This window comes from Gopherus flavomarginatus, chromosome 6 (assembly GCF_025201925.1).
Source record: "Gopherus flavomarginatus isolate rGopFla2 chromosome 6, rGopFla2.mat.asm, whole genome shotgun sequence".
Lineage (NCBI taxonomy): Eukaryota > Metazoa > Chordata > Testudines > Testudinidae > Gopherus > Gopherus flavomarginatus.
This window is the reverse complement of record NC_066622.1, coordinates 4,738,557-4,765,170: the sequence shown is the minus strand read 5'-3', so window position 1 is coordinate 4,765,170 and position 26,614 is coordinate 4,738,557. Positions and strand designations below refer to the sequence as shown.

At 54.3% G+C, this 26,614-nt stretch overlaps 2 protein-coding genes across 12 annotated transcripts in view; one reads left to right on the top strand and one right to left on the bottom strand.

The window, feature by feature from the left end:
* Positions 1–26,614, bottom strand: part of C6H3orf14 (chromosome 6 C3orf14 homolog) — a 78,948-nt gene that overhangs the window by 23,854 nt on the left and 28,480 nt on the right. Inside the window, exon 7 of one of the 11 annotated variants that reach the window (XM_050957563.1) lies at positions 24,468–25,935. The exons of the other annotated variants lie outside the window; for them this stretch is intronic. Within the exon in view, the coding sequence (XP_050813520.1) occupies positions 25,920–25,935 (16 nt within the window). The 3' untranslated portion in view covers positions 24,468–25,919. Of the gene's footprint in view, positions 1–24,467; positions 25,936–26,614 lie in introns of those variants that run through there. 11 annotated transcript variants of the gene reach the window in all.
* On the top strand, positions 17,069–20,684 carry FEZF2 (FEZ family zinc finger 2). The gene is made up of 5 exons (XM_050957491.1): positions 17,069–17,486; positions 17,733–18,566; positions 18,745–18,879; positions 19,049–19,181; positions 19,940–20,684. The coding sequence occupies exons 2-5, from the start codon at positions 17,784–17,786 to the stop codon at positions 20,185–20,187; spliced, it is 1,299 nt and encodes a 432-aa protein (XP_050813448.1). The 5' UTR covers positions 17,069–17,486; positions 17,733–17,783; the 3' UTR covers positions 20,188–20,684.

The window sequence follows — 26,614 nt, the reverse complement described above, 5'->3', positions numbered from 1 at the left end:
TCTTTGGGCAGTATAACCTATCTCCGTTCCCCAACCAGAGCAAACTATTCCAGCAAAGGGACTCTTTTTTTGGCCAGTATACCCATGTCTAGCACTCCTACCAGCATAGCTAACTGTGGCAGGATGGAGGGGGGCAGGGGACGGGAGAGCATCACACCCCACCCTGACCAACATCTCTATGCCAGAAAACCTTTTAAGTGGAGACCGGGCCAAAGCCTCTCCCATCTTTATGGAAAGGCATCCAGCTAAACTAGGCTTGTTTGGCAGAGTTAATGCACATGGCAGCGTGGATACTGGAAACAGAATCCATCATTTGTCTGACAAGTCTCAGCAGCTACTCAGCCAACTTGTTTTACATTTCAGCAACGAGTAGTTTTGTTTCCTTCCTCGCTGTTATAATGCAGCTGCCCTGGCCCAGAGGCGTCTTAAACATTGCTGTTCTGGCCCTCAGTGAGGTGGAGCGGCAGAGCTTTCCTAGTAAAAGAAAAATCTGTCCTGAAGCATTCAAAAAATGCATGGATGAAGCAAAGGCTGTTGTCATTTTTGCATTAAAAAAAAAAGCATCATGACATCTCTGGGCTAGTGTGAGCCACTTTGGGTTGGGTTTGTTTGTTTGTTTGTTTTTAAATAACCCAACATAGGGTTAAAGAATCAGCTACCAAAGCAAAAAAAAGTTCATGTAATGACCAAGCCAAAAGTGACCCAAGGTAAAACACAGCCTTGGCTGCAATAGTTATTTCCCATTCACTGCAGCTGCTTTTCTGCCTCCTGACACTGACACATCGCAAGGCTGCAAAGCTCTGAGCCTTTCTGATAGCGCCATGACTCAGCAACTGTTGGTCAAGTGGCTGGACAGAGGCCGAATCCTGGACTGAGAGGGCTGGTCTACACTATGGGGGAAAATCGATCTCAGATACGCAACTTCAGCTACGTGAATAACGTAGCTGAAGTCGAAGTATCTAAGATCGAATTACTCACCGTCCTCACGGCGTGGGATCGATGTCCGCGGCTCCCCCTGTCGATTCCGCAACTCCGTTCGGGTTGGTGGAGTTCCGGAATCGATATAAGTGAGTTCAGGGATCGATATGTTGCGTCTAGATGAGACGCGATATATCAATCCCCGAGCAATCGATTGCTATCCGCCAATACGGCGGGTAGTGAAGACGTAGCCTGTGCCAGTGTCAAGCTGCCCAACTTGAAAAGTCCCTTTTAACCCTTCCCAAAAAGCAGCAAAGAGTCCTGTGGCACCTTATAGACTAACACACATATTGGAGCATGAGTTTTCGTAGGTGAATACCCACTTCGTCGGATGCTTTCCAAAAAATAAACGTTCTTTGGGTTCAGAATGGGAGCCCTGGATGCTGCAGAAACTAGCTGCTGGCTAAGATGGCATCTAAAACGAGTGTATTTGTGCTTAGTTTATCAAGGCGAGCTCTAGATATGGTTAAATAATAAACAATTGAATACAGTCCCTCAGCCCAGTGTGTTTCAATGTACAGCCTTCATTCAAGCTTGCTTAGGTTCTTTAGCTAACCATGCAGTGATTTCCATCCCCCCTTCTCAGCCCCCACCACCTTCATAGGAGAGGTGGATTTCATCTAAAATTGTAAATCTGCGTTTGTTGAACTATGCAAAGGGAGGGGGGGAAGCGCAGAGATTATATGCAATCTGCCAGTAGAGTTCTGTGCCATCATAAAAATGCCTTGCAGGTCAAAACAATGAAAAACACTGTGCAACAAATTAGTCGCAGGCAGTAGCTAATATGGAGATCAAAAGATTAAAATTAATACATGCAACAACGAACTAGCCGGAATAATGGGAACACTTAAGAAGATTAAGTCAATGACTGAGCCAGAAGTATGAAAATCAGATTTTGATTATATTGTAAAATTTGAGAGTGAGATGACAAAAAAGCAACTGTAAACATGGCATATTTCACTCTGCCCATCACAGACATATTGGCTCATTTCCTATGCAAGGAATACAGTTGTTGAAATAAACAAACATATTATGACTCAACTGTTCAATCTGAAAACAAACCAGGTGGTCAGAGCCTGACAAGATGGAGTTTTTGGAAGCGCAGCCTTGCTGCGGAGCGTGCAGATGACAGCTGCGGTGAACAAGGCCCTAGCGCTCAAAGCAGCTGATAAGAGTGGGCCAGGCATGGCACTCGGCGATAGGAAAGAGTCATGGGGTTGGGCAGGCAGATGGGTTAATGGCTCAGAAGCTGGGCAATGATGAGGCTGTAACTACATCTCTAGACCGAACAGTGTTACCCACTGTATGAGCACAACTCAAGAACCTGGCCTGTGGCTTTCTGGGTGAATACAGGTCAGTGATTTGGTTGAGGCGACCGGTACAAGCTAAGGACAAGCGACAACCCTGTAAAAGTAATAACAATAGAGTGTAAAATAGCTGCGTTTGCCAGCACGGACGATGCTCCAAAAGGAAAAAATGGTGGAAACGTAGAAATCCAGACAAGAATGCACCACTGATTGACATAAAGGCATTGGTAAAATGGTACTAATAATGCTCATTGCACGCCTTTCACTGGCTCATATTTTGTATGTGGTTTTTTGTTTTTTTTTACTACCACTGTGACATCAGCAGAGTCCCTCCGCTGCGCTGCCCGTAGCGTTGCCCAGACCGGTTTCTTGACTGATTCTTGCTCATTTAGAATGCAGTCATGCAGAACAATAGTTCAAATTAGTCCTCAGCTTGTAAGGCAGCACCTCGTATTTGTCTCCCTGCAGTTTATGTGGCGGCTCACTCACCATTCACCCGCCTTTGTCAGGGCCTCGGACAGTCTTCAACGGGCCTTGACCAACCTGTTTTACGTGCGTGAGTAACAAGAGCTGTTATTTGCCAGTCTCCCTAGCACATCCCTTTTTCCTCAATTTTAAACCTGCTCCATAACGAATTGTCATCCGGCTCCATCCTCTGTGCAATGGAGGGCCTGTCTTCACTGCCTGTGCTAACTGTGTTGGTCAGCTGTGAGCCGCTCTCATCTGGAGAGAGACCAGCAATGTCAGTACCCCCTACACAACAGGCATTTTGCATTTCCACGTCTTTTGACCTCCTAGATCAGAGGTGGGCAAACTACGGCCCGAGGGCCACATCAGGCCCGAGGGACCTTCCTGCCCGGCGCCTGCACGCCTGGCCCGGGAGGCTACCCCAGCCCCCCCCTTGCTGTTCCCCCCAACAGCCTCAGCTTGGCGCGGCGGTGCAATGCGCTGGGCGGCGGGGCTGTGAGCGCCTGGGGCAGCGCAGCTGCAGAGCAGCTCTCACCCAGTCTCAGTGCTGCGTGGCGGCAGCAGCTTGGCCTGGCTCGAGCCGAGCGGTGCCGTTGTAGCACCGCCAGCCACCAGTGCTCCTGGCAGCACAGTAAGGGAGCAGGGGGCATCGGATAGAGGGCAGGGGAGTTCGGGGGGGGCGGGGGTGTGGAAAGGGGTCAGGGCAGTCAGAGGGCAGGGAACAGGGGGTTGAATGCGGGGGCAGGAAGCCCAAGGGGCAGTCAGGAAGGAGTGCAGGTTGGATGGGGCAGCAGGGGGCAGTCAGGGGCAGAGGTTCCGGGGGCGGTCAGGGGACAGGGGTGAGGGGGAGGAGGTGGATGGAGCAGGGGTCCCAGGGGGCCATTAGGGAATGGGGGGGTTGGATAAGGGGCAGGAGTTCTGGGCGGGGGGGCAGATAGGGGGGTGGGGGCTGGGCCACGACCCCTTACACTAACCAGCCCGCCATACAATTTCTGAAACCCTATGCGACCCTGAGGCCAAAAAGTTTGCCCGCCCCTGTCCTAGATGCTGGTAAGACTCAGCTGGCAGCCTCATCAACCTGTGCTTTGTTCGTGGAACTGCCGTTCTGATTATAATTATTTATATATTCATAGTGGCTATAACGGAGTAGCACTTAGCGCTCCTGGTCTGATATCGGGCCTGACTTGTGCTAGGTGCTGTACAAATACATGGGACATTTCATGCCCCCTCCCCGAACTTACAATTTCAATAACGTATTCATTAGTCCCCTAGCCAACGGGGAGCTGGACGTGATTAAGTGATCTGCACAAAGTCAGACAGGGAAGCTGTGGCAGAACCCAGCCATCCTAAGACCTAGGCCATGGCTTTAAACAAGGACAGTTTCCTTCACATTCCTAGATACCAAGGTTAGATGGAACCATTGTGCTCATCTGGGCTGACCTCCTACCCCAGGCCAGAGCACTTTATAATGTACATTACACTGGCGCCCAGAAGCCCTGTTATGCTAGGTGCTGTACAAGCACATACTGGCCACCCCTGTCCAAAAGCACGTTCACGCACCGTATGACCGACACCAAACAGGCGAGCCCACAGAAACGATACTCTAGGCTGTGGTCTCACTGCTCAGGTCATGCACACATTTGTTATTCACTGAGGCAGTTGCCGCCTGCGGCCCACCACATGCCACGCCCCTATATGCTCAGCAATTGGGGCTTTGATCCACTAAGGCTCCAAGCCTCAAAGGAATTTCGGCACCTAACTACTGTGGAGGAGCTGGGCCTAAGGCCTGGCCCACAGAGTGGGCTGGAGTCAAAAATTAAAATGTGCGTCGCCTTTTGCTGCCGCCACTAGCCATGGGAGGCTGTACCATGCATGCCAAGTGAGGGCATCAGAATCGGACTCCAGCCACCCTTCCCATAGGGATCCTTCCTTGTTGGCCTCATTGGGCCTGCTCAGCTGAGCAAGGCTTAATCATGTGACCATGCTTTGCCGAATCGGGGCCTTACTGTCAGCAGCATCACTGGGTCCAGGCAGGAGTCTTGTGCACACGCCCACCTCATGTCATCTCCAGCTTGCTCTGCAGCCCCACGTGCCTGGCTGAGCATTTGTCCTTGGCCCAGCCACCATGTCTCGGCCTGCGCCACTTACAGCTGGGGGCTGTTTGGAGCTTTTCACCCTCTTCTCACATTTGTCTTCATTTCACTTTTCTGGTTTCAGCCTGGTTTGGCTTGTCTCCTGCTCCCCCACTGGCTTCCTTCTTCTTCTGCCCATCCACCCACATGCTGCCTGACCTACTTGCCACGCCTCACATCCACTGGCCTTACGGCTCATTGCCTCATGTCTTAGCCTGGCTACCCAGCCGCTAGGGTTGCCATATTTGGTAGGCCGTATTCCTGGAGATTTAATCACATGCCATAATCTCTAATTAAAGATTAATCTCTAAAGCATGGAGACACCAAGCCAATCCTAGAGGTTGGCAACCCTGGTCACGGCGCCACTCAGGTTTGGCCTGGCACCCCTCTGTTATTATGGGGGCTGGTGGGGAGGGAGGAATACCAAATTTGCATGCAACCTGCGTGGCACTGTCTCTCTCTCTCTCTCTCTCTCTCTCTAATTTAGCCCAGCCCTGCTCCTTCATGGGCCCTTCCCTCAGTGGTTATTTTATGGGTGAGTGTGGAACCCTGATGTTCAGATTTTTACCCCAGGGCCCCAAACAAAACCTCTGCATGTGCCTGCCTGCAGGAACCCAAGTAACGCAACACCTACACCTGCTCTTCTCTGGCATCCTTGAGCCAGGCTGCTGCACCGCTTCTTAACCAAGTACCTGAGCAGTGCCATGGGTGCTGCACAGACACACCAGCTCACTGCCATAAAAGTGCTGCTTTGACTGCATTTTTCAAACGTGGTTGTTTTTTTTTTTTTTTCAGATGATCCGAGGAATAGCAAACCTGTCTTATGAAAGGAAACTCAAAGAGCTTGGCTTATTTAGCCTAACCAAAAGAAGGTTGAGGGGGGATATGATTGCTCTTTATACATATATCAGATGGATTAATATTAGAGAGGGAGAGGAATTATTTAAGCTTAGTACCAATGTGGATACAAGAACAAATGGCTATAAACTGGACACTAGGAAGTTTAAACTTGAAATTAGACGAAGGTTTCTAACCATCAGAGGAGTGAAGGTCTGGAACAGCCTTCCAAGGGGAGCAGTGGGAGCAAAAGACATATCTGGCTTTAAGACTAAGCTTGATAAGTTTATAGAGGGGATGGTATGATGGGATAGCCTAATTTTGGCAATTAATTTGGCAACTGATCTTTGATTATCAGCAGGTAAGTATGCCCAGTGGTCTGTGATGGGATGTTAGATGGGGTGGGATCTGAGTTACTGCAGAGAATTCTTTCCTGGGTGCTGGCTGATGAGTTTTGCCTACATGCTCAGGGTTTAACTGATCGCCATATCTGGGGGTCAGGAAGGACTTTTCCTCCAGGGCAGATTGGCAGAGGGCCTGGAGGTTTTTTTTCCTTCCTCTGTAGCATGGGGCACGGGTCACTTGCTGGAGGATTCTCTGCAGCTTGAGGTCGTCAAACCACAATTTGAGGTCTTCAATAACTCAGACATAGGTTAGGGGTTTGTTATAGAAGTGGATGGGTGAGTGTCATAAACAGATAGTTAAGGGTTAATGCCTCTTTTACCTGTAAAGGGTTAAGAAGTTCACCTAGCCTAGCTGACACCTGACCAGAGGAAGCAATAGGGGAACAAGATGTTTCAAAAGGAAGGAGGGTTTTCTCCTTTGTTAGTTTTCGATTTCAGCCAGAGTGAAAAAGATCAAGGAACCAGCCTCTTATCAGAGTAGTAAGGTTTAGACAGGAATAAATAGGTTTATGTTTATTTCTTTGTAACTATCTTGTGCAATTAGAGGTGGAATCAGATTGGGTATTTGGGTATTTTCATTGGTGTACTAAGTTTTTGCCCAGGGGAACACCCTCTGTGTTTTGAATCTGTTGTCTGTGAGAATAGCTGGTATGCTAAACTCTCTCAGAGGGTTTTCTTTTACCTTTCTTTTCTTTAATTAAAAGCCTTTTTTCTTAATATCTGATTGATTTTTCCTTGTTTTTAGATCCAAGTGGGTTGGATCTGGATCTACTAAGGAGTTGGTGGGAGAAAGGAAGAGGGATGGTTAATTTCGCCTTGCTTTAAGATCCAAGGGGTTTGGATCTGTGTTCACCAGGAAATTGGTGACGTTTCTCAAGGCTACTCAAGGAAGGGAGTGCTTGTGAATGGTGGCAGCCAGACCAGATCTAAGCTGGTAATTGAGCTTAGAGCTTCTCATGCAGGTTCCCCCACATCTGTACCCTAAAGTTCAGAGTGGGGGAGGAACCTTGACAGTGAGATTCTGTGGCCTGCATTGTGCAGGAGGTCAGACTAGATGATCATAATGGTCCCTTCTGACCTTAAAGTCTATGAGTCCATGAGTATCGTGAGCATTAAAATAGTGTGTGTCAGGCCCTCCTCAAAAACTTCATTGGTGCGTCTAAAATAATACATGGTGGATTCTTTTCATTGATCTTTTACACCTTGGTGGGGGGGGGTCACTTTGGTCACATTTCTTAGCTTTACGCTACAACAGTAAGGGAGTGAAATTTGGGGGGTGGGGGTTGATTGTGTGCTCGAGGGGGCTGTGTTTTTAACTAAGGTTGAGATTTTTCTCATAGTCACATGACTCCAGGGGCTGGGACTTTAAGAAAACCATCTAATAGCACAGGATGCACAATAACATCATATGAGACGACGCCACAGGCTTTTGCTCTGACAAGTGGCTCGGTAGGTGCCATGGTGAGGTTTCCAGTCGCTCAGTGACAACGTGTTCAACACACTTAGGTTACACCGTCAACAATGTGCCAGCTCAACCCGGGCTCTGAGAGCCATCCTGGGGGGTCTTTCTCACTCAGGAACTGTCACAGTAATAAAGACGGTGCAGCCCAATGGGTGCTGCACAGGTCTGAGACAGGCTTGCATGTGTAACCTTTAATTATTAGCTGGGATTAGCTTGTCCTTTGTATGTAGGCCCCAGTGTGGATGGGGGAAGGAGGCGGGGAGTAAGACCTCAGCTGCGGGACAGAAGTCATGCAAACTTTTGCAGCTGTAGGGAAAGGTCCCTGAAATTAGTTGGGGATTGTTCCAAAAAAGTGTTTAAGGGCAACGACGCATGGTCACGTCAGTCACCATGTCTCAGCGACACGAAAATTCACACCACAAGTTTTCAAAACGAAACACAAGTTTTAGTTCATTTAGAAAATTTTCATTTAAAAACTTTGGCATCGGGGGGGGTGCCCCTTTTCTTTTATTGCTTCCTCCCTCTCCCCCCACCCCCATGAAAAGGAGGCGCGCATGCAAAAGTGAAAGAAAGTGGATTTTTCTCTCACTTGCTTTTTTTGTTTTGGTTTTTTAAAACTTTTTTCAAGGGAAAAATTAACCAAGTGACAGAAAGGAGGAGTTGTTTTTTTCATGCCTCCATTTCTCTTCTCCCTCCCCCCAACTCATCTTATCCCCCCCACCCCCATGGAAAATGGAGGGGAGGGCAGAAGAGTTAAACACAGTGAAAACAGTGGGCCCATTCCCATTATTTCAAAATGAAACAATCCAAACATTGAAAGCATTTTTAAACGGGAGGGGGTCCATATGTCTTTTTGCAACAAAACTGTAACATTTTTCTTTAAAAAAAAAAAAAAAAAAAAAAAAAGTCACAGTGGCCAGCTCTGCTTGTTGGTATGAAGGGCTGAGACATGGCCACCTACTCGACCCCAGCTGGCCTGCCAGGCCCAGAGGCTGTAGCTGGTCGTTACACGGGCCATGCGGGAGAGTGAGGGGCACCTTACTCTGTGGCTGAGGTCTCCACTTTGAGCTCACCCTCTCCCGAACCCTGTGTAATGGGCCAGTGGAAGGACAGGGCAGCGTCTAGGCCTTACCTACCACTTCCGTTGCTTATGGACAATCCAGCAGAGACCCCAGCTCACTTCTGCCCCAGATATATTGGCCCTGCAGGACTACGCAGCGCTGTCAGCTTTACTGTTCTGTATGACACTGATTACACCCAGCTCGCTCCAAAGTAAGACGATGACATTTTTATAGTGACCCACACCAACTTCAGATGTACCCCTTGTAGCTCCACTCGTGGTAACAAGGGAGGCTGCTGTAGTCTAGACAGATTGCAGGGAATTTTAGTGCCATGTCATCCACCCCCTCAGAAACTGTGGGCAGCCCAGAGCCCTTTGAATCACAGCCGCAGCCAGGCTGGGGTCAGGATTTAAAGGGCTTGGAGCTCCTCTCAGCGGCAGGCGCTCTTGGCCTTTAAATACCTGCCGCAGCCCCGCAAAGCTCAGGGTTCCCCACAGCAGCCAGAGCCCTGGCCCTTTAATTAGCCTCTGAGCTCTGGGGGCCTCCCAGCTAGGGGCCCCTGGTTGATTTAAAGGCTCTGGGTCTCCGAGCCACAGCTGGCTCCCCAGGGCCTTTAAATTTTGAGGCCATGCCTCCCTCAGGACTCCAGCAGTACCAGTAAGTCCCTTTCACCCCTGGTTACTATGCAGGTTAAAATCCCTGGGCAGCATTTATATTATAATGGAGATATACCTATCTCCTAGAACAGGAAAGGACCCCAAAGGGTCCTATTGGCATCCGGCATCCAGCCCCCTGCCTTCACTAGCAGGACCAAGTACTGATTTTTGTCCCAGATCCCCACGTGGCCCCCTCAAGGATTGAATTCACAACCCTGGGTTTAGGAGGCCAATGCTCAAACCACTGAGCTATCCCTCCCCACTCCCATTCTTGCAGCCACCACCAGGGAAGAATTATGGCTGGCACAGGCATAGCTATATAGGGATGGAGCACCTGGTTTACCTTGTGATCCCACAGCCATGCTCCTTGATGTGGACTCCAGCCCTTGGTGTGGAAGGCTGCCCCAGAATGCACCATTTCCTAAAACCTGGCCCTTATAAAACCTGCCAAACATGAGCTGCATAGAAGCCAGTGCGGAGGTGTCTTTGTGGGTCTACACACAGCCTGAAACAATTGTTCTGAGAGCTGCAACTGCTCTGGTCACTTCAGTGAGAGTGTGAACTTTGAAACCTAATTATTAACATTCAGAACTGCGCCCCCTTTAATACCCAGATAATGTGCTTATTTCACAAATCTTAGTGGCTTCTCGCACCTTCTGAGGTGCCCCCCACCCCAGCCATCGCAGTTCCTGTAACTGAGTTGTGCATTTTCCAACAGAAAATGCTGCAGCGGGTTCAAAATTAGAAGTTTGGGAGTAGACTCAGATGTGTGAATATGAAATTAAGGAACAGAAGGGAGATGTTACGGATTAGATTGCTCCTTTTCAATCAGCAAAATTTGGAGGCCAAGACGCTGCTTTTGAAATCTGGGCTCGTGCATTTCAGGGGCCCAGATCTGAATAAATTTGGCCTCCATTTTTTAAATGTATTTGAAGCTGCCACCCAATCTCCAGCAGACACTGGACATCCCAGGAGGACTGCAAAGACCTGCCGGCCGCATTTAGGTCAAGTTTGCTTACACCAAGGAGTCGTTCCGGCAGCAGCAGGAGCTCTCCCGAGTCCCCCATTCGCCCGACCTGCAAGCCAGCGCCTGTGTCCCAAGTGACTATCACCCCCACTAGCGCGAGGGCGCAGCCTTGCTGTTCACACGTGCTGCAGCGAGCAGCTGATCTGCAGCGCGGGGAGCTCCAGCTCTGGGTGTGCGGCAGAGACGCCGGTGCAGGACAGCGCCTTGCAACATCGAACCGTGCAACATTGCAGGGACCTGACACCAGCCCGCGCGCCCCCGGGAAACACAGCCCCTGGCCCCGGGATTTAAGCCGTGCAAAGCCCAGGCGTTGAACGGGGCCCCGTTGCAACCCTGGAGAACGAGGAGGGGAGGCTACCAATGGGCGGCGAAATGTGGGTGCACGCAACGGTTTAGCGGGAATCCACAACGCAAAGACCCCCCCCACACACACAACGCGTTTGCAGGGTTTGAAGGAGAACAAAGATCGTTACCAAAACATTGGCCCTCAAGGGACTTGTCTGAAGAAAACTTAAAACCACCATAAACCGCGGGTGATTATCTCCCGGGTGCGTCTGATCTTCTGAGGGGTCAAATACACCGGCGGTTGGTATTTTGTTGCGTTTCTTATTTAAAACAGGTGAAAACGAATGACTATGCGTGGCTTCCTGCCCCATGCGCTTGTCCCTTCAATCAGTCACAACTTGGCTTGCTTTATTTTCCATTGAGGCTTTGCCGGTGTCCCCAAAACAAAACAAACAACCAAATCAAACGTATCCCAGCTGACCAGCCTACACGATTTTGTGCCCAATATTTCGTTGCCAGTAAACAGCAGGGAGTGCTGTGATTAATCTGTGGGCCCAAGATGAGCTCCTGGTTATATTCTGGGAAGAGTGGGAGCCCCTTATGACTCGAAATAAACCCACCCACAGCCTTTGGGTTTGGTGAGCAGGGATGGGAGCGGGTAATGTTCTGTAAGATCAACAAACACCTGCAAAAATGCACCTTCGCCTCGCCTCGCTTGGTGCCTCCTTAGAAGCCCGTCCGGGAGCGCTCGCTTTGTGCCGTAAAACAAACGCAAGAAGCAAAGCCCCCTCTGCATGCGATAGCGGAGCACCGTGCTAAGAACTTTCCGCAGCTTCCACTGCGGAGTGTAAGAAGCTGCCAAGTTAAATAAGTAGGAGGCTCCTAAATTATCTCCCAGGGGAGCATAAATAGACCCCATCCGGATGCACACGGCTGCTAACCCGGGAGGGGAAGAAATCACACAGCACTTGGCCGCATGGAAAGCTGGGGACGGGGTCTGGCTGGTCACGCCGGTAGATAGGCGGACTCGCCGCCTGTGACTCAGATTTCCCAGTCCTTAGCATGGAAACCGCCTCGCTTATGCCGCAGCCTCCCTTAGCGTGAGTCCCACCCTGGGATGCCACATGCGGGCAAGTTTGTGGAGCGAAGCTGGAGATTTCGTTTGGGGGCCTAGAAGGGGCACCAGGGAGCAAAGCAGAAGTTGCTTTCCAAGCCCAGGCTGAGCGGGGCTGGCTCGATGCGGGAGCGGAGCCGCACCACAATACAGCGGTGGCCTGACCTGCAATTAAACCCTTTCATTCCTCGGGTCCCTGCTTCGCTGTCTCCCCTCAGCCTAGCCCAGCAGCCGAGGGCAGTGCTGAAATCGAGCCTGGGAGGGTTTTGCTTTTCCAGCCCGTGCTTTTGCTTTTTCACCCCATTTGCTTAGGGAGATAGTGGAGAAAAGAGGTTGGGCACTAACAGAGAGGCCCGAGCTCCCTGACGCTCTGCCCCCCGCTGCCCAGACAGTGACGAGAGAGGAATGGCTTTGCAGCGTTAACCTGAATGGGACAGTTCGCCCCAGCGAGCGCTTTGCAGTCAGAGGCTTCACGAAGGGGCTTTGTTGTGGCGAAAGAACCGGCTTCTCGGGGCCCAAAGGAGCCCGTCCCTGGCCTAGCAATATATCGCAGGCGGGTAACTTCCTCCCCTTTCATTGCACCACCTCGGAATCAATGCCCTTTTTTAGAATAAAAAAGCTTGTCTCCCTTTCATCCCCTCTCCCCCTCGGTGGGTGCAAAACTGCAACGATTGACACCTGAGAGGGTAACGTGAGGGGCGCTAAAAATAACAGTCCCCGTTGAAAATACCGATTTTCACGTTCAAATTGCTGTGGCGGCTACGCGCGCGCTTTTTTTTAAATGTGCGGCGCAACTAGACACCAGGTCCCATGAGCAAATCGAAATAGCTAGAGCGGTCAGACTGCTCTAGGGTGACCAGGTCCATGTCCCCATTTTATAGGGACAGTCCCGATATTTGGGGCTTTTTCTTATATAGGTGCCAGTTACCCCAAGCCCAGGGCCTGATTTTTCACACCTGCTGGCTGGTCACCCTAGACTGCAGGGCCAAAGAAAACCCCGTTTTCATTGGGCGGGGAAGCGTGCAGCCCCCAGCCTACTTTCTGCAAACCCCGTAAGTGGTTTCTGTTGTTGAAAGGTCAGGAGGGAACTACCATGCGAAGTGAGAAGAACCCGGGAGAAAATAAAGCCGTTTACACGGAGATTCCCCACGCGGTTCTTGCCGTGAAACGGACCCGATCCTTTTCCCTGCCTTGAGAGGACTCAGGGTTGCTCAGTCTAAAGACTCTTTTTACAGTTAAATCTCACGGGCTGTTTGAATGCAACCTGGAGTGGAGCAGCCCCAAAGGCTCGCGCCTGCCTGCCGGTTCCGACAGGAACAAATTACTAAATCCTGATTAATACCATTCCGCTTCGGGTTTAGCGAGAAAAAACCCGTCTCAGGGCCGGGGCGGGCGGGCAATTGGCGCAGCTTTATCAAGTCCGTCATAGTTAATATCCTTCCCCGCCTGGCAGAGGGGAATCAGTGAGGACAGCCTCCAGCTGGGCGCAAACTTGTCATTTCAATTAAAAGCCTGAGCTGCCCGGCCTGGGTTTTAGCGCGGAGCCCAGCGCAGGCATGTGTCACTTGGGCACGTCCTGGGAAGTCCGGGGCTTAGGCTGGGAATGAGGCGACGGGGTTGACTTGGGCTCTTGCTGGCTCAGTTTCCTTTCCTGGCGGGGGGGGGGGGGAAGCCAGATCTAGGGGGCGGGCAGGATACAACTGCCCCGGGGGGGCGGGGGAGTTATGATCTTCTGCTTAGTGAAAACCGCTTTCCACCGGGGCAGGCGCCACATCCCGGGCACGGGTGAGGCAGGAAAAACCACGTGTCACCAGCAGAGCTTTGAGCCTTTGGCCACTGACATGTGAACGGATCAACCCCACCCCCGGCTTGTCTAGTGACTCCGCTGACTGCAGGCTTCCGCGCTCCCCCTGCCCGGGCCAGACCCAGCCCGGCCAGGCGCTGCCTCTCCGGCTGGAGCGTCTGGGGCAGGGGGTCTGGGCGGGCAGAGGGCTGCCAGAGGCTTCATGTCTGGCCCGGGTCTCGCCCACGCAGGGACTTTGCAAGATGGGGGCGAGGGGGCCGGTCCTTTGAGGAGGACTCTGGCCTGACTGAGGGCCTCGCAGGGGCGAAAAGGCTCCACCTGCTTGGGAACGTGCCCGGCTCTTATTTCTGTGGGCCAGGAGCCTCCTAGCCCAGCGTCTCCCCCCCGGAGCTCTTTGCCCCCGCATGCTCGGGGAAAGGCCCGGCCCGAGGTGGGGAGAGCCCGGGCTCGGGGTGGAGAGCTGGGCCCCTTTGCAAAGCCAGCTCCGAAGTGCCCCTCCGGCCCTCGCGAGAGGGAGCCATCCCTGCCAGGCAGGAGGGGGCCGCCAGCCCCCGCAGCCCAGCCCACCCCTCCCCAGGAGCTGGGCCACAAGCGCCCCACAGCTCCGGTTACCCTGCAGCCAGCTCTGCCGAGTCACCCTGGAAGCTGCCTCGCCCCAGCGGGCCACGGCGGCGGCGCTCGCCCGAGGGGAAAGGCCCCCGGGGAAACAAGCTACCTCCCGGGGCTGCCACCCGCCCATGCTGGAGCCTGCAGGGATCCTGGCAGCCCCCAGGAGGACAAAGTTATTCCTCCGGCTCTGCCCCCGCTTCTTGACCTGGCATTTGTCTGCCCTCCGGCTTCAGCCCTTCCTGGGGGGCTGCCCCAGATTCCCCGAGCCTCTGGGAATGTGCAGTCCCGGGCAGAGCGAACCCGCCTTCCCGGAGCAGAAGCTGCCTTGAGACTTCCCAGGGAATCGGTCCTGCACTGGGGGGGGGGGTCTCTCCAGCCACAGAAAAGGTTATTCCTTGTGCCGATCAAATCCCAGCGAGGGTCACCCTTCTCTCCCCTAAATCGTAGGGCTCGGCTCCCAGCCAAGCAACTCCCCCGCACCGCCTCCGGGATCGCACAGGGCTTTGCTGCAATCCCGGGCTCTGAATTCCGTGAACTCCCCTTCGGTCCTGCCCGCTGGCCTGGGCTCGCATTTGGTAGGCCGGGGGGGTTAGCTGTTTTTGGGGAGGGGGGGAAGGTCCGATCTGCGCCTTTCTAGTCAGCTCCAAGGCCAGCCGGCCTGGTAGCAAAAAGCCAGAGGAGTGCGCGGCAAAGGGACCTTTGCTTCCACATGAGATGTATGCGGGGGGGACCGAAGAAACCCTTTCCATAAAGGAGGGAGGGGGGTACAATTTACAAAACGAAGACAGCTGAGGAGGGAGGAAAGACAATAAACAGAGGAAGGAGCGGAAGAGAACAAAAGACAGGGCAGTTTGGTGCCAGAGAAATGACCTTGCAACGCAGCCTTCGGTTCCCTGCACCGGGTCCCCAGCCCCCTTTTCTCTTGCCTGAAATCATCTCGTTTACAGAAAATATTTGTTTGCACTATTAGTTGGTACTGGAGTTAATTGCTCGATGTGTTAGCGTGGAGTAAGCTGGATAGAAGTAGGCTCAGTGTTTATTGTGTGGGTGAGCTGTTGAGCTGTGCTTGAATCAACTGCAATTAGGGTTAGATAGAGATTAATTAACATGTGAGTGGCAAGGTGTAAAGCACTTCCCAACCCTCCCCTCGCTGGAATCTGCAGGCGAGGGGGAGAAGAAGTTTGTGGCGGCTAATTAAATACTTTGCTAAAGGCCGCGCGCTTTGGGGAGAGCGGCACATTAGCCAGGGCTTGCTGGGACCCAAATGTTTTCTTTCTGGCCGCTCTGTAGTAGGTAGCGGGCCCATTGTGATGCAGGGAAAGATGGCTAATGAAGCGGGGAGGGGGGAGCAGAGGGGCTGATGAGAGGGGGGAGGAGAAGGGCTGAGGGAAGGTGGGGTGAGAAAGGGCCATGTGCCCCCCTGGGGTGGGTCTCCAGGGAGGATGCCTGTCCTGCAGGAGCAAGGGTGGAGGCAGCTTGATTTCGGCTGCCATTGACCCAAGGTTGGAATGAAAGAGATTCCGGGACTCGAACAATATTTTTACATTCCCCACTGATGCCCCAAGCGCAGAGGTGCCTGGGCTAGGAACTGCCAAGCCTAGAGGTGCCAGGGATCAACCTTTCCCCCGGCTTAGCTGCCCGGCTGTTTTCAGAAATAACTGGGGGCGGCGAATTGATTTTTTTAAATTTTAAACCTACTGTCCTAGCTCCCAGCTTAGGCCAGGCCCATGCGCTCTTCCCCTGGCTCTGTGCGCTCCTTTTCCCTGGCCAAAAATTAACCATCCCCACTAGGACTGCACCGTCCAGGGCCCCTTTCCCCTGCGCAGCGGGGGGCTGCTTCCCCCTGGACACTCCTCTCGGAGAGCGAGCTAGCCCGCTCCCTGCGTTTAGGACAAGTTCTCCAGCCCGATCGTCTCACCCCCTCGGCTGCTTTGCAGCCTCGAGAGCGCCCCTTGAGCGGACTTTGTTTCCCAGCTTTTTGTGGTTCGCAGGTGAAATAGGCTGTCTGCAAACAGCTGAGTTCAAACGGCCCCGCTGGAGAAGGGGGCCTTTGTCAGCAGGACACAAAACGCTGAATTCCTCCAAACTTTCTTAGGCGTGTTGGGGGGGAAGGGGCGATATAGGGGCCTTTTCATGGCTTGCTTTACCTCTGGCCAGGCTAAATCTCTCCCCCTTCGCAAGCTCCCCCGATAATCCTTCCCTTTATTTTAGAAACATACAAAACCAGGTTCCACGCCGCGCTATAGTGGCGCCCAGTGAAAGAGAACTGAGCTGCTCTGAATCGCCGGAGGAAAATTTGTTCTGCTGAATAGCCCCGGAGAGGGGGCGAGCGCTTAATCAGGGCAGGGGATGTTCTGCCCTGGCAGCCAGGCCCCCGAAAACAGGTGGCCATTGGGCCCTGAATTAGACAAACAGCGAAGCCCCTACAGCCGCCGTTTGTAAAGCCCCCTCGGGATCAAATCGTTGCGGTTCATAGCAAAGCAAACCCAATACGGTAGCGTGGCTTCTAAACGAAACTCAGCTGATGGAAAGGGGGCGAGTCACCAGCCCCAAAGCAGAGGGTCCTTCACCCCAGCGGGGCACCGCTGAGAGATTTGCAAAACCCCTTGGCAGGGCGGGTGCTGCCCTGTTTCCTAAGCAAAAGCCCCAGCCCTGTCTCCTGATCCTTGCCACGCCGTGCCCGGGTATTTAAGGTTAATCGCCGCGGTACACGGGGAGGAGAATTAAACTTAGCTTAATTAACATTAATAACACCGCCCTAATTAACGGGCTGGCTATTAATGTCGACATGCCGGGGAGGCTCGCGGAGAAGTGACAATTTATTGCAATGGAGCCGGGCGCGGATGCGTTGCCAGAATAACTCGAGCATGCTGGTGTGGTGGTTTGGTGTGCTTTAAACAACCCTCCTCCTTTCAAAGAAAAAAAAAGTCTTGCTGCTCCCTCCCAGTGGCTTTTCTAACCCGAGCAGTAACTACAGCGCTTCTTCCTACCCGACTTGTGAATCGCACTTGCCTTCTAATTTGCCACATGCAAAACGATTCCTCCGCTTTGCAAGTTGCTTTTTCCCTTTTCCCCCCCCCTTTCCTTCCCCTTAAAGGCTGGCGGATAAATTGTGCGCCTTACACGGGCAGGAGGGGGCCCGCTGCACCTCGGGCCGGCGCTGGGGCTCAGGGAGGCTGCACCGTGGCCTCCCCGTGTCATTCTGCTCGGAGTGACTTCGTGTGATGTCAGCGTTCGGTGCCAGAGCCAGCGAGCTGACGCTCGGGAAGATGTTGGCCATCAAAATGTGACAGTGTGGCCACTCCGCGCTGCTGGGACGCGTCTCGTCGGTGCTGGGCAAAGGTAATTCCTCTCCGTGCAAGCTGGACTCTCCTCCCCCTGCAAGGGCAGAGCCAGGCGAGCTCAGGCGGAGGAGAGCCGTGGGCTGGTGGGGCTCTGGCTTGGACGTTACTTTGGTGCGTCCTGGTTAATGAGCATTAAGCGGGTGTCGCCCCTCCCGGGGCCATTGTTCTTGTGTAGGGTCAGCTGAAGGGGGGGGAACAAGGTGCTTATTAAGTTGATTTGTCTCCTGGCTTTTCTGGAATGCAGAGCTGAGACCAGGAGCGCCCAGCCGGGCTCGCTGCTCGCCTCCTGCCCGCCATGGCGAGCTCGGCGGCCGTGGAGACGGTTATGCCCTCCGCTTGTCCGCGCCACGAAGGCAGGAGCGGAGCCTCCAACTCCTCCAAGACGCTGGCCTTCTCCATCGAGAGGATCATGGCCAAGAGCACCGAGCCCAAGCCGGCCTTCGAGCCCAGACCAGGCGGGCTGGAGCCCGAGCCGAGCAAGAAGAGCCTGGGCCTGTGCCCGCCGCTGCCGTGCGTGCTGCCCATCCCGCCGCTGGCCTACGAGGCGCACCCCAAGGGGCTGCTCGGCTACTCGGAGCTCTGGAAGGGCAGCACCCTGCGAGGCCCGGCCGGGCTGTGCAAAGCCACCTGCGGCATGTGCTGCAAGGCGGAGCTGGGCCTCGGGCACTCGCTGCTGCCGGCCGGCCGCCTGATCAAGCCCCAGGCCATCAGCCAGGCGGCCGGGATGCCCGGCCAGGGCTCCGTGTACTACTTTAACTACCTGGACTCCGCGTACCCCTCCGAGCTGCTCCCCGGCCAGCTCTTCCCTTCCAGCCTGCTGGGCGCGCAGTCCCCGGCCGACCTCCCAGCGCACCACAAACTTCTCCTGCTGGAGAGCGCCAAGCTGGCCGGGCTGGCGCCGGACAAGTTCCCCAGCGCCCAGTACCCGCACAAGGAGCGGCTCCCCGGCCAGCTGGACCAGGTGATGAAGGAGAACACGGCTCTGGCCGGGGAGAGGAACGGGGTGAAAAGCCACAGCAAAGTCAGCAGCTCCGCCGACGGGAAGCCCAAGAACTTCACCTGCGAAGTGTGTGGCAAGGTGAGTGACCGCGCAACCAGCTCCGGGCCTGCCTCCTGCTTGGGAGTTTTCTAGAGCAAGCCGGGGCCTGGAGCTGCGCCTTCTGGGAACAGCCCAGGCGAAGCCCGTGGGGGGCCGGGACAGGAGACAGGGCCCCGGCGCCCCTCGCCTGAAACGCTTCCCTCGTGTTTCCTCCCAGGTCTTCAATGCCCATTACAACTTAACTCGCCACATGCCGGTCCACACGGGGGCCAGGCCGTTCGTCTGCAAAGTTTGTGGCAAGGGGTTCCGGCAGGCCAGCACCCTGTGCAGACACAAAATTATCCACACGCAGGTATGTGCCGCGCTCGCCTTCCTTTCACAACCCAATCAAAGTGTTGCTTTTGGGTTTCTATTTTGATTAATTTATTTTGTTTGATTGATCTATTTGCCGGGATGGGGCTTTGAACGGGCAAGATTTCGCCAAGTTTCTGCAGGTATTTCTTGTCCTTGTCTTTCCCCAGGAAAAACCTCACAAATGTAACCAATGCGGCAAAGCTTTCAACAGAAGTTCCACGCTAAACACGCACATTAGAATCCACGCGGGCTACAAACCTTTCGTGTGTGAATTTTGCGGGAAGGGATTTCACCAAAAAGGTATTTTAAAAATATCAATCGCCTGGGTTGTTTTTGTGGTTTTGTTTTGAATGTATCTGCCCGAGGTTCCAGCCAGGCAAAGCAGCGGGGGAGAACGGAGAGGCCGAGTTTCCTAACCCGTGTGCCGCTTCAAATCCTTCATCTAAGCAGGAAGAAATTCTTTGGGGATACGAAGTTCCCCCACTGGCCCCAGCAGAATAACGCCCAGCTGCCCACAATGTTCGGGGCGCTCGGTCCTGTATGTCGAGACATGGAGGCGCTGATTGGGGGGGACAAAGGGGTTATAAAAGGGGGGACTCTAGCGGTGTCCCGCGTGGCCAATCTAGGCTTAAAGCGGACCCCGAGGTTGGCCTGCAAGGCAGCCGCACAGCTGGGCAGTTTACACGCGCATTTAATCCGGTAGGTCCGCGTTTGGGTCTCCGGCTCGCTGCAGACAAGTTTCCGGAGAGCCTTTCTCTTCCAGTGACTCAGCCCGGGAAATTCCTGACGGGCTTAACTAAATGCTTTTTTAAATGAGGTGCCATTTTGGGGGGCCTTATCCAGGTTCCTCCGTTTGCCCTGGGTCAGAAGACTGACCCGGCCTCTCATTTTGTAATGTCAGTTGTACGCCGCTCGGCTTTGATGCAAACTACGTTTGACAACTTCTCGGTTCCACGTCCTAATGAAGTCTTGCAGCGCGCTCCTTTTCTGCAGCGGGGCAGCCCCAGAGCTTGGGAAACCCACGAGTAACCGCCTTGCCCTCTTTCTCCCTCTCGTAGGAAACTACAAGAACCATAAATTGACCCACAGCGGCGAGAAGCAGTACAAATGCACCATCTGCAATAAAGCCTTTCACCAGATCTATAACTTGACTTTCCACATGCACACTCACAACGACAAGAAACCCTTCACGTGCGGCACCTGCGGCAAAGGCTTTTGCAGAAACTTTGATTTAAAGAAGCACGTCCGAAAGCTACACGACACCGCGACCCCTACAAAAGAGCTGCCCAGGAGTCTGCAAAGCTAAAACCTCCGGTCGCTCAGCCGCAGAGATTTCCACCTGCGTCCCAGAGGCCAGGACTCTCTCTGCAAACCAGCCGATTTTTTAAAAACCAGCTTAGCAGGTGACTAGCAGCCAGAATTCCGAGTCGCATTTGTAGATAAGAGGAAACTTATTTAAAACTCCTTTGCCGCTCAACTGCTGGGATTTGGTTGTCTTGGGTTGAAGGGGGAACGGGTTTGTTTTAACTTAACTTCTCCCCAGGGCCTGTCTGTAAAATATGTGCCACCAGAGCCATCTTTATATATGTCTGTAAAATTAATGTACAATCGAATAAGGAATATACTATATATATATATATGGGATAATAAAAAGTCAGTTAGGAGCCTTTTCCCGCCTTTTAAAAAAGCTGCTACTAACCCTTGAATCGTTAAAAAAAAAATCTTATTCAAGCCAGGGAACCACCGGGACGGGGCGGCCTCGATCCCGCTGCCGCTCGGATTTCGTTCTGCGCTGGGAATCGCCGCCCTGGGCGCGTTTTGTTTCGATTCTGGCACTTTAGAGAGGGGGGAGATGACCACGGTTTGCTAGCAGCAGAAGCCTGAGTGAGAAATAAAACGCGAGACGCGAAAGAGCCTTTAAGAGCTGCACGAAAGAATAAAGCAGCCGAGAACAGGTCCGGCCCTGCTTTCAGTGTCTCTAGCTGGAGGAATCACCGGTTTGCTTTGTACTCCGGGCCTGGGCTAGTCTTTCTCCGCCGCGCGGGGGGTCCGCGCAGCCTGCAGGGACAGGAGTTTGCTGGAAAGCTGCGCTCTGCCACCCGCCTTTCCCGGGGGAGCGGCGGGGCGAACCGCTCGCTGTAGTGCCTACAAGCGCGACCGGTCGCTCCGGCCCATGGAGCCATTTCCCACCTAATATTGCGCAGTTCTCCAAGCCCAGGGGAAGCGCGTGGGAAACCTGAGTTGCCCCCTTCTCTCTAGGGAGCCGGTTTGTTCTTAGTGGGGCTTTTTAGCACGCTGGGGCAGGCAGGGGCAGAGAGTGACAAATAAAGGCAGGCGCGTAGCGAAGTGAAACACAAGCAAAGCGGCCAGGTTGCTGGGCTGTTCGTCAGCCGAGGCGCCTGCTCTACTCTCCCCTTCCCCTGCAGGTGAGCGAGGCGTCGGCTCCCCCGCCGGAGCGCGGAAAAGGCGGATTTCGGTAATACTGGCAGGAGGATTTTGGCCGGCGATGGCAGATAATTGTGGCTTTCCAGAATGGCACCTTTTGGGCCCTTCATTAGGCGCATTTAGCCCGTTTCCTGCCTGGCTCTCTTTGCCCTGAATGCTGATGAAATGAGCTCGCGCTTTGCTTTCCGAATAATGACCCAAATTAAGAGCGAAAACACAGACCCTTCAAACCGCATTACATTAATCTAATCACTCCCAGCAGGGCCCAGCCACCCCTGTTTGATCCGAATATGGATAATCAAGCCGTGGGATTAGACTAACTGGTCCCTTCCCTCCTCCCAGGCTCTTAATATGCAAGTGTCTATTCTGCCCACGTCGGGAGGAACAATATTATTCTAGGGGGGAAGGGGAATTCAGCCGGCCGGGCCCGCGCGTGCTGCTCACTCCAAGCTCGCCAATGAACACGCGAACCAGCCGGGCACCGACTGGCTGGGGACCGCGTTAGCGGAACTTCGCTTTTCCCCACTTAATTGAGTGGCTAAATGCGGGCAGGCGAGGGCCCCCTGCGTCCCGCCCCGCGCCCGACTGAGCTTCGCCGCTTGCTCCAGAGGGGCCAGGGCTCGTCCTCCTTATTTTTACGGGGGGAAAGCGACACAGGTCAACGGCCAGAAGCATCGTCCCGCAGGGGCCGGGGCCGGGCCCGGGGTGGTGGTGCAGTCGCTCTGCCTTAGAACTTGCTGCAAGATTCAGATACAAAATCCCGCTCAGAAAAAACGTCTCTGAACCCTAAGCCCGCGGCTGCAGGGATTCCCGGTCCCAGAGGCGGTGCTGAGCCTGGGAGCGGGGCAGGGCACATTTAGGGGAACATCCCCGGGCCGTTCGCTTCACCCCGCGCAGCAGGGAGTCCCGCTCCCACAGGCGGTGCTGAGCCTGGGAGCGGGGCAGGGCACATTTAGGGGAACATCCCCGGGCCGTTCGCTTCACCCCGCGCAGCAGGGAGTCCCGCTCCCACAGGCGGTGCTGAGCCTGGGAGCGGGGCAGGGAACATTTAGGGGAACAACCCGGGGCCGTTCGCTTCACCCCGCGCTGCAGGGAGTCCCGCTCCCACAGGCGGTGCTGAGCCTGGGAGCGGGGCAGGGAACATTTAGGGGAACAGCTCCGGGTCGCTCGTCTAACCCCGCAGCTGGTGCAAAGAGCAGCGCTCTGGTGGCACAGGTGGGGCTGCCCGGGCCCCGGGCGAACCCTGCCTTGGGAGCAGCACCAGTTCTCCCTCTCCCAAGTGACCCGGGGGGCGGACCTTGGCCAGGTGGGGGCGCCAGGGCAGCCCTGGGGGGCATTGCTCCCCTCTGGGACAGCTGATTCCCAGCTGGCCCCTCCCGCGGGGGCCCCGCTGCCTGGCCACGGGGGTTTGACCCAAAGGGCCGAGCTTGCTCCCAGGGGCGGGTCGAGGGGAGCAGGATGGGCCCAGGGCGCACAGCTAGACAGGAGCTTGGAGCCCACTTTAAGCAGGTGGATCGTTTTGCAGCCCAGTCCCCGGCTCCTGTCTTCCGCAGCCAGGCGAGGCCTTGCGGGCTGTCCGGGGAGGAGGGGGAGGGCGTCAGAAACAGGTGGCGGTGACACAGGAATCCGCGTCCGCGCTAGTCACTTGCGAGGCCCCTACAGCCAAATGAGCAGCGCAACTGCTCCTTTCTGCAGTCTCGCCTCCAGCCCCGGCGAGAGGAAGAGCCTGGTCCCTAGAGCGGGAGCCCTGGGGCAGGGCAGCGTAGAACGCAGCCTGCTCGCCCCCAGGTCCACGGGCGGGGTCCTGCTTCCCAGTGCCCCTACTTCGGGCATGTGCTGCGTCTCCCGGCCCAGTGAGCCCGCCTGGGCCCCGGCCGGAGCGTCAGCAGCTATCAGAGCAGCTACCTGCCTGCACCAGGAATAGCCGGGGGGGGGGGGGAGCAGCTACCTGCCTGCACCAGGAATAGCCCAGGAGGGGGGGGGAGAAGCTACCTGCCTGCACCAGGAATAGCCGGGGGGGGGGAGCAGCTACCTGCCTGCACCAGGAATAGCCCGGGGGGAGGGAAGGGAGCGGAGCAGCTACCTGCCTGCACGAGGAATAGCCGGGGCAGGGGAGAGAGCAGCTACCTGCCTGCACCAGGAATAGCCCGGGGGGGAGGGGAGCAGTTACCTGCCTGCACCAGGAATAGCCCGGGGGGGGGAGGGGAGCAGTTACCTGCCTGCACCAGGAATAGCCGGGGGGGGAGGGGAGAGAGCAGCTACCTGCCTGCACCAGGAACAGCCGGGGGGGGGAGGGGAGAGAGCAGCTACCTGCCTGCACCAGGAATAGCGGGGGGGGAAGGGGAGGAGCTACCTGCCTGCACCAGGAATAGCCCAGGAGGGGGGGGGAGAAGCTACCTGCCTGCACCAGGAATAGCCGGGGGGGGGGGGAGAGCAGCAACCTGCCTGCACCAGGAATAGCCGGGGGGGGGGAAGGAGAGAGCAGCTACCTGCCTGCACCAGGAATAGCGGGGGGGCGGGGATGGGAGCAGCTACCTGCCTGCACCAGGAATTGGGGGGGGGCTACCTGCCTGCACCAGGAATGGGGGGGGCTGCAGACGCTTTTCCCGGGGGTGTCACTCTCGTGTTTCTCTCTCGTATCACAAGCCAGGCTTTGAACGGCTCCTGCCTTCTTTTAACGCCCGCCGCGGGCCCAGTTACCCCTGGGGGGGGGGCATCGCACAGCGGGGTGGAACCGCGATGTCTGCAGCAAGCGGCCCCTGCCCTCCCACGCGAGCGCTCAGCCCCCGGCCGGCCTGGCCCCACCGCGCAGCAGCAGGCGAGCCGCGCGTGGACCCGGGCCGCTCTGGAGTGACTTCCAGTCCCACAGAAGGACTGTTAAGGGGCGAGATCCGGATTCCCATTGACGCGAGCGGCCCCGGGCCCGCCAGCTGCGGGGAGCAAGGTCGAGTCCTGATCGATTTAGGAAGAGTTTAAAGGGACTGGGGGGCTGGATTATCTGCACACGCCTCTGGGTGCGGACCTTGATCTTCGCCAAGGGCAGGGGGGAGGCTGGGCTCTGACATTGACTGGGGAATACAGCCCCCGCTCCGGCCACACGCTATTGCAAGGGGGGGTATGTTCACACACACACACACACGACTCCAATTATCTCCCCCCCCCCGCAAGATGTTGCTGCTGTCCATGACTGCTCACACGTCAGCAATCTTGCCAGCAAGCTTCAAATCATAATAATAATACAAACACACAGCCATGAACACAACAGCTTGAGCAGGCCTGGTACTTTTGGGGGGGGAGGGGAGTTAGAGGGACCTCTATGTAAAGTGACACTGAAGTTGCCAACATTTCAGACCCCCCTCCCTTTTGCGCGCTCCATTTGCCTTGCTGCTGGGGGGTGCTATCCCCCACGTGCTAATTCCAGCCTAACACCCCCCCCCCCATGGAAGATGAGAAAAGCGGGGGGCAGGTGTGTGGAGCAGCAGGGGGAGGCCAGCAGGCTGGAGAGAAGCACTGGGAAGCGACCAACCCAAAGGCAGATGCGTTGCCCTTTTCCCTGCACTCCGCTCTCCAAACGTCTGAGCAACCGGTTTGCTGCTAGAAACATGTTAATTGCCAACGGAGCTCATTAAGGCATGCACATGCAAAACACAGCGAGGGAGATTAAATGGACAAAAGCGCAATAATGAACTGTCAACAATCGAACCCATCTACACGACCAGCAGCACTCAAGAATGAGGCATTTGGAGGCAACAAAGGATTGTCTGGGACAGGAAGAAAGGACGACCTAGACTTTTGTTTAGTCAACACAATTGATTACAAATGAGAGATTAACAGGATCGCTCCAGAGTTTTTTTGAAGGAGGCAGAAGAGAAAAGTCCAATTAAGTCCACCGAATGTTAACTACATTGATTTCCACGGCCAGGCCCAAAGAAATTCTCATTAAACCATCCCTGGCGATCCCTTTTGGAAAGTAATTTGTCTCCCTGATGGAGCAGAGAAAGGGAGCCGGGTAAAGAGAAAGAAGCACTAGTTCTTGGCACAATGCGCTTAGGAGACACTCTGGAAGGAGCCAAAGGGGGAGTTAATGAGCATCTGACAAGCCGCTTGGATTCAGGCCTGGAGAGCAGTGATGAAAAGATGGAATTGGCCAACAACTATTCTTTATATCAAACATAAAAAGGCCAATCTGAAACAGGGCTGCTTAAAGCTGGTGGGGAAGAAAAGCAAGGCCCCCACTGGGATGGGAAATGCATTGGCATGTCCTCTCCCAGTCGGGCTCGGGCTGGACATGGCGGCCCTTAGCTAAGCTCCACCAGGTCAGGTATTAACAAGCCTTCCCAGCTGGCCTGGAGCTGAAGATCCTGTCCACCTTCCTGCCTCCTGCCAGTGCATGGAGTGAAGGTGATGCCAGCTGGACGTGTCACTTATTTCTTAACTGTTGTAAGGAGTAAGACACAACCACAGCCACCAGGCCAATCCCCCCTCGCGGCAGGTCCCAGGAAGCACCTCCTCACAGCAGGTGCTCCTACCGCCATAGACAGCCTTAAAGCAGTAGCTCCAGAGCACAGGAGTTTGCAGGGGAGCCTAGCTGTGTCACAGTTCCACCTCTCTTAGAACACGTAAAGACAAGGAAAAAAGTGTGTTTTAAACACATTAGCAGATGTGTTAAAATCCTACTTTGAAGACAAGGTAGTTGCAGTTTTAACACTTGTTAATTGGTATAGGTAAATCCCAGACACCCTCCCAGAGTTAACTTGGACCAGCTAACACCTAGGACTGCCTTGTTTCACTAGGATTTTAACACATTAACAAAACACCTTATTTCCCTAATGAAGACATGGTCACATTTGCACAAGTTTACCTGAACTGACAGGATCATATGGTCTCATTCAGCCTGCTAAAATTGGGCTTACTTGTGTCTACATCGGTGTAGAGTGGGTTTTCAATTGAGTTAAGATAGCTCAAGGTAACAATTAAAACTAGAGAAGTTTTTTTCCTAGTCTAGACTAGTCCAGCATGGGCACCCTTCAATCAGTTTAGAACCAGTTTATATTGATTTTGGCCTAAGTCAGTATTGACTTTGGTTTAGAAATGGCCTATCCAGTAAGCTTAAGTCAATAGGAGGCTCTGTTCATAAGCCCTTTTAAAACCAATTTGTCCACAGACACATTAGGCATTTGCAGCAGTTTAACTAGTTACATCTGTGCATGTAGACAATGTCTTAAAGGAGCACTTGTATAATTTTCCATGAAGAATTTTGGTTTAGGAAATATTACATTTTTTTCTGG

Coding starts and splice junctions, on each gene's coding strand:
- FEZF2 (XM_050957491.1), top strand. CDS start 17,784: ATGGCGAGCTCGGCGGCCGTGGAGACGGTTATGCCCTCCGCTTGTCCG. Junction 18,567..18,744: donor CCTGCGAAGTGTGTGGCAAG/GTGAGTGACCGC, acceptor GTTTCCTCCCAG/GTCTTCAATGCCCATTACAA. Junction 19,182..19,939: donor GAAGGGATTTCACCAAAAAG/GTATTTTAAAAA, acceptor TCCCTCTCGTAG/GAAACTACAAGAACCATAAA.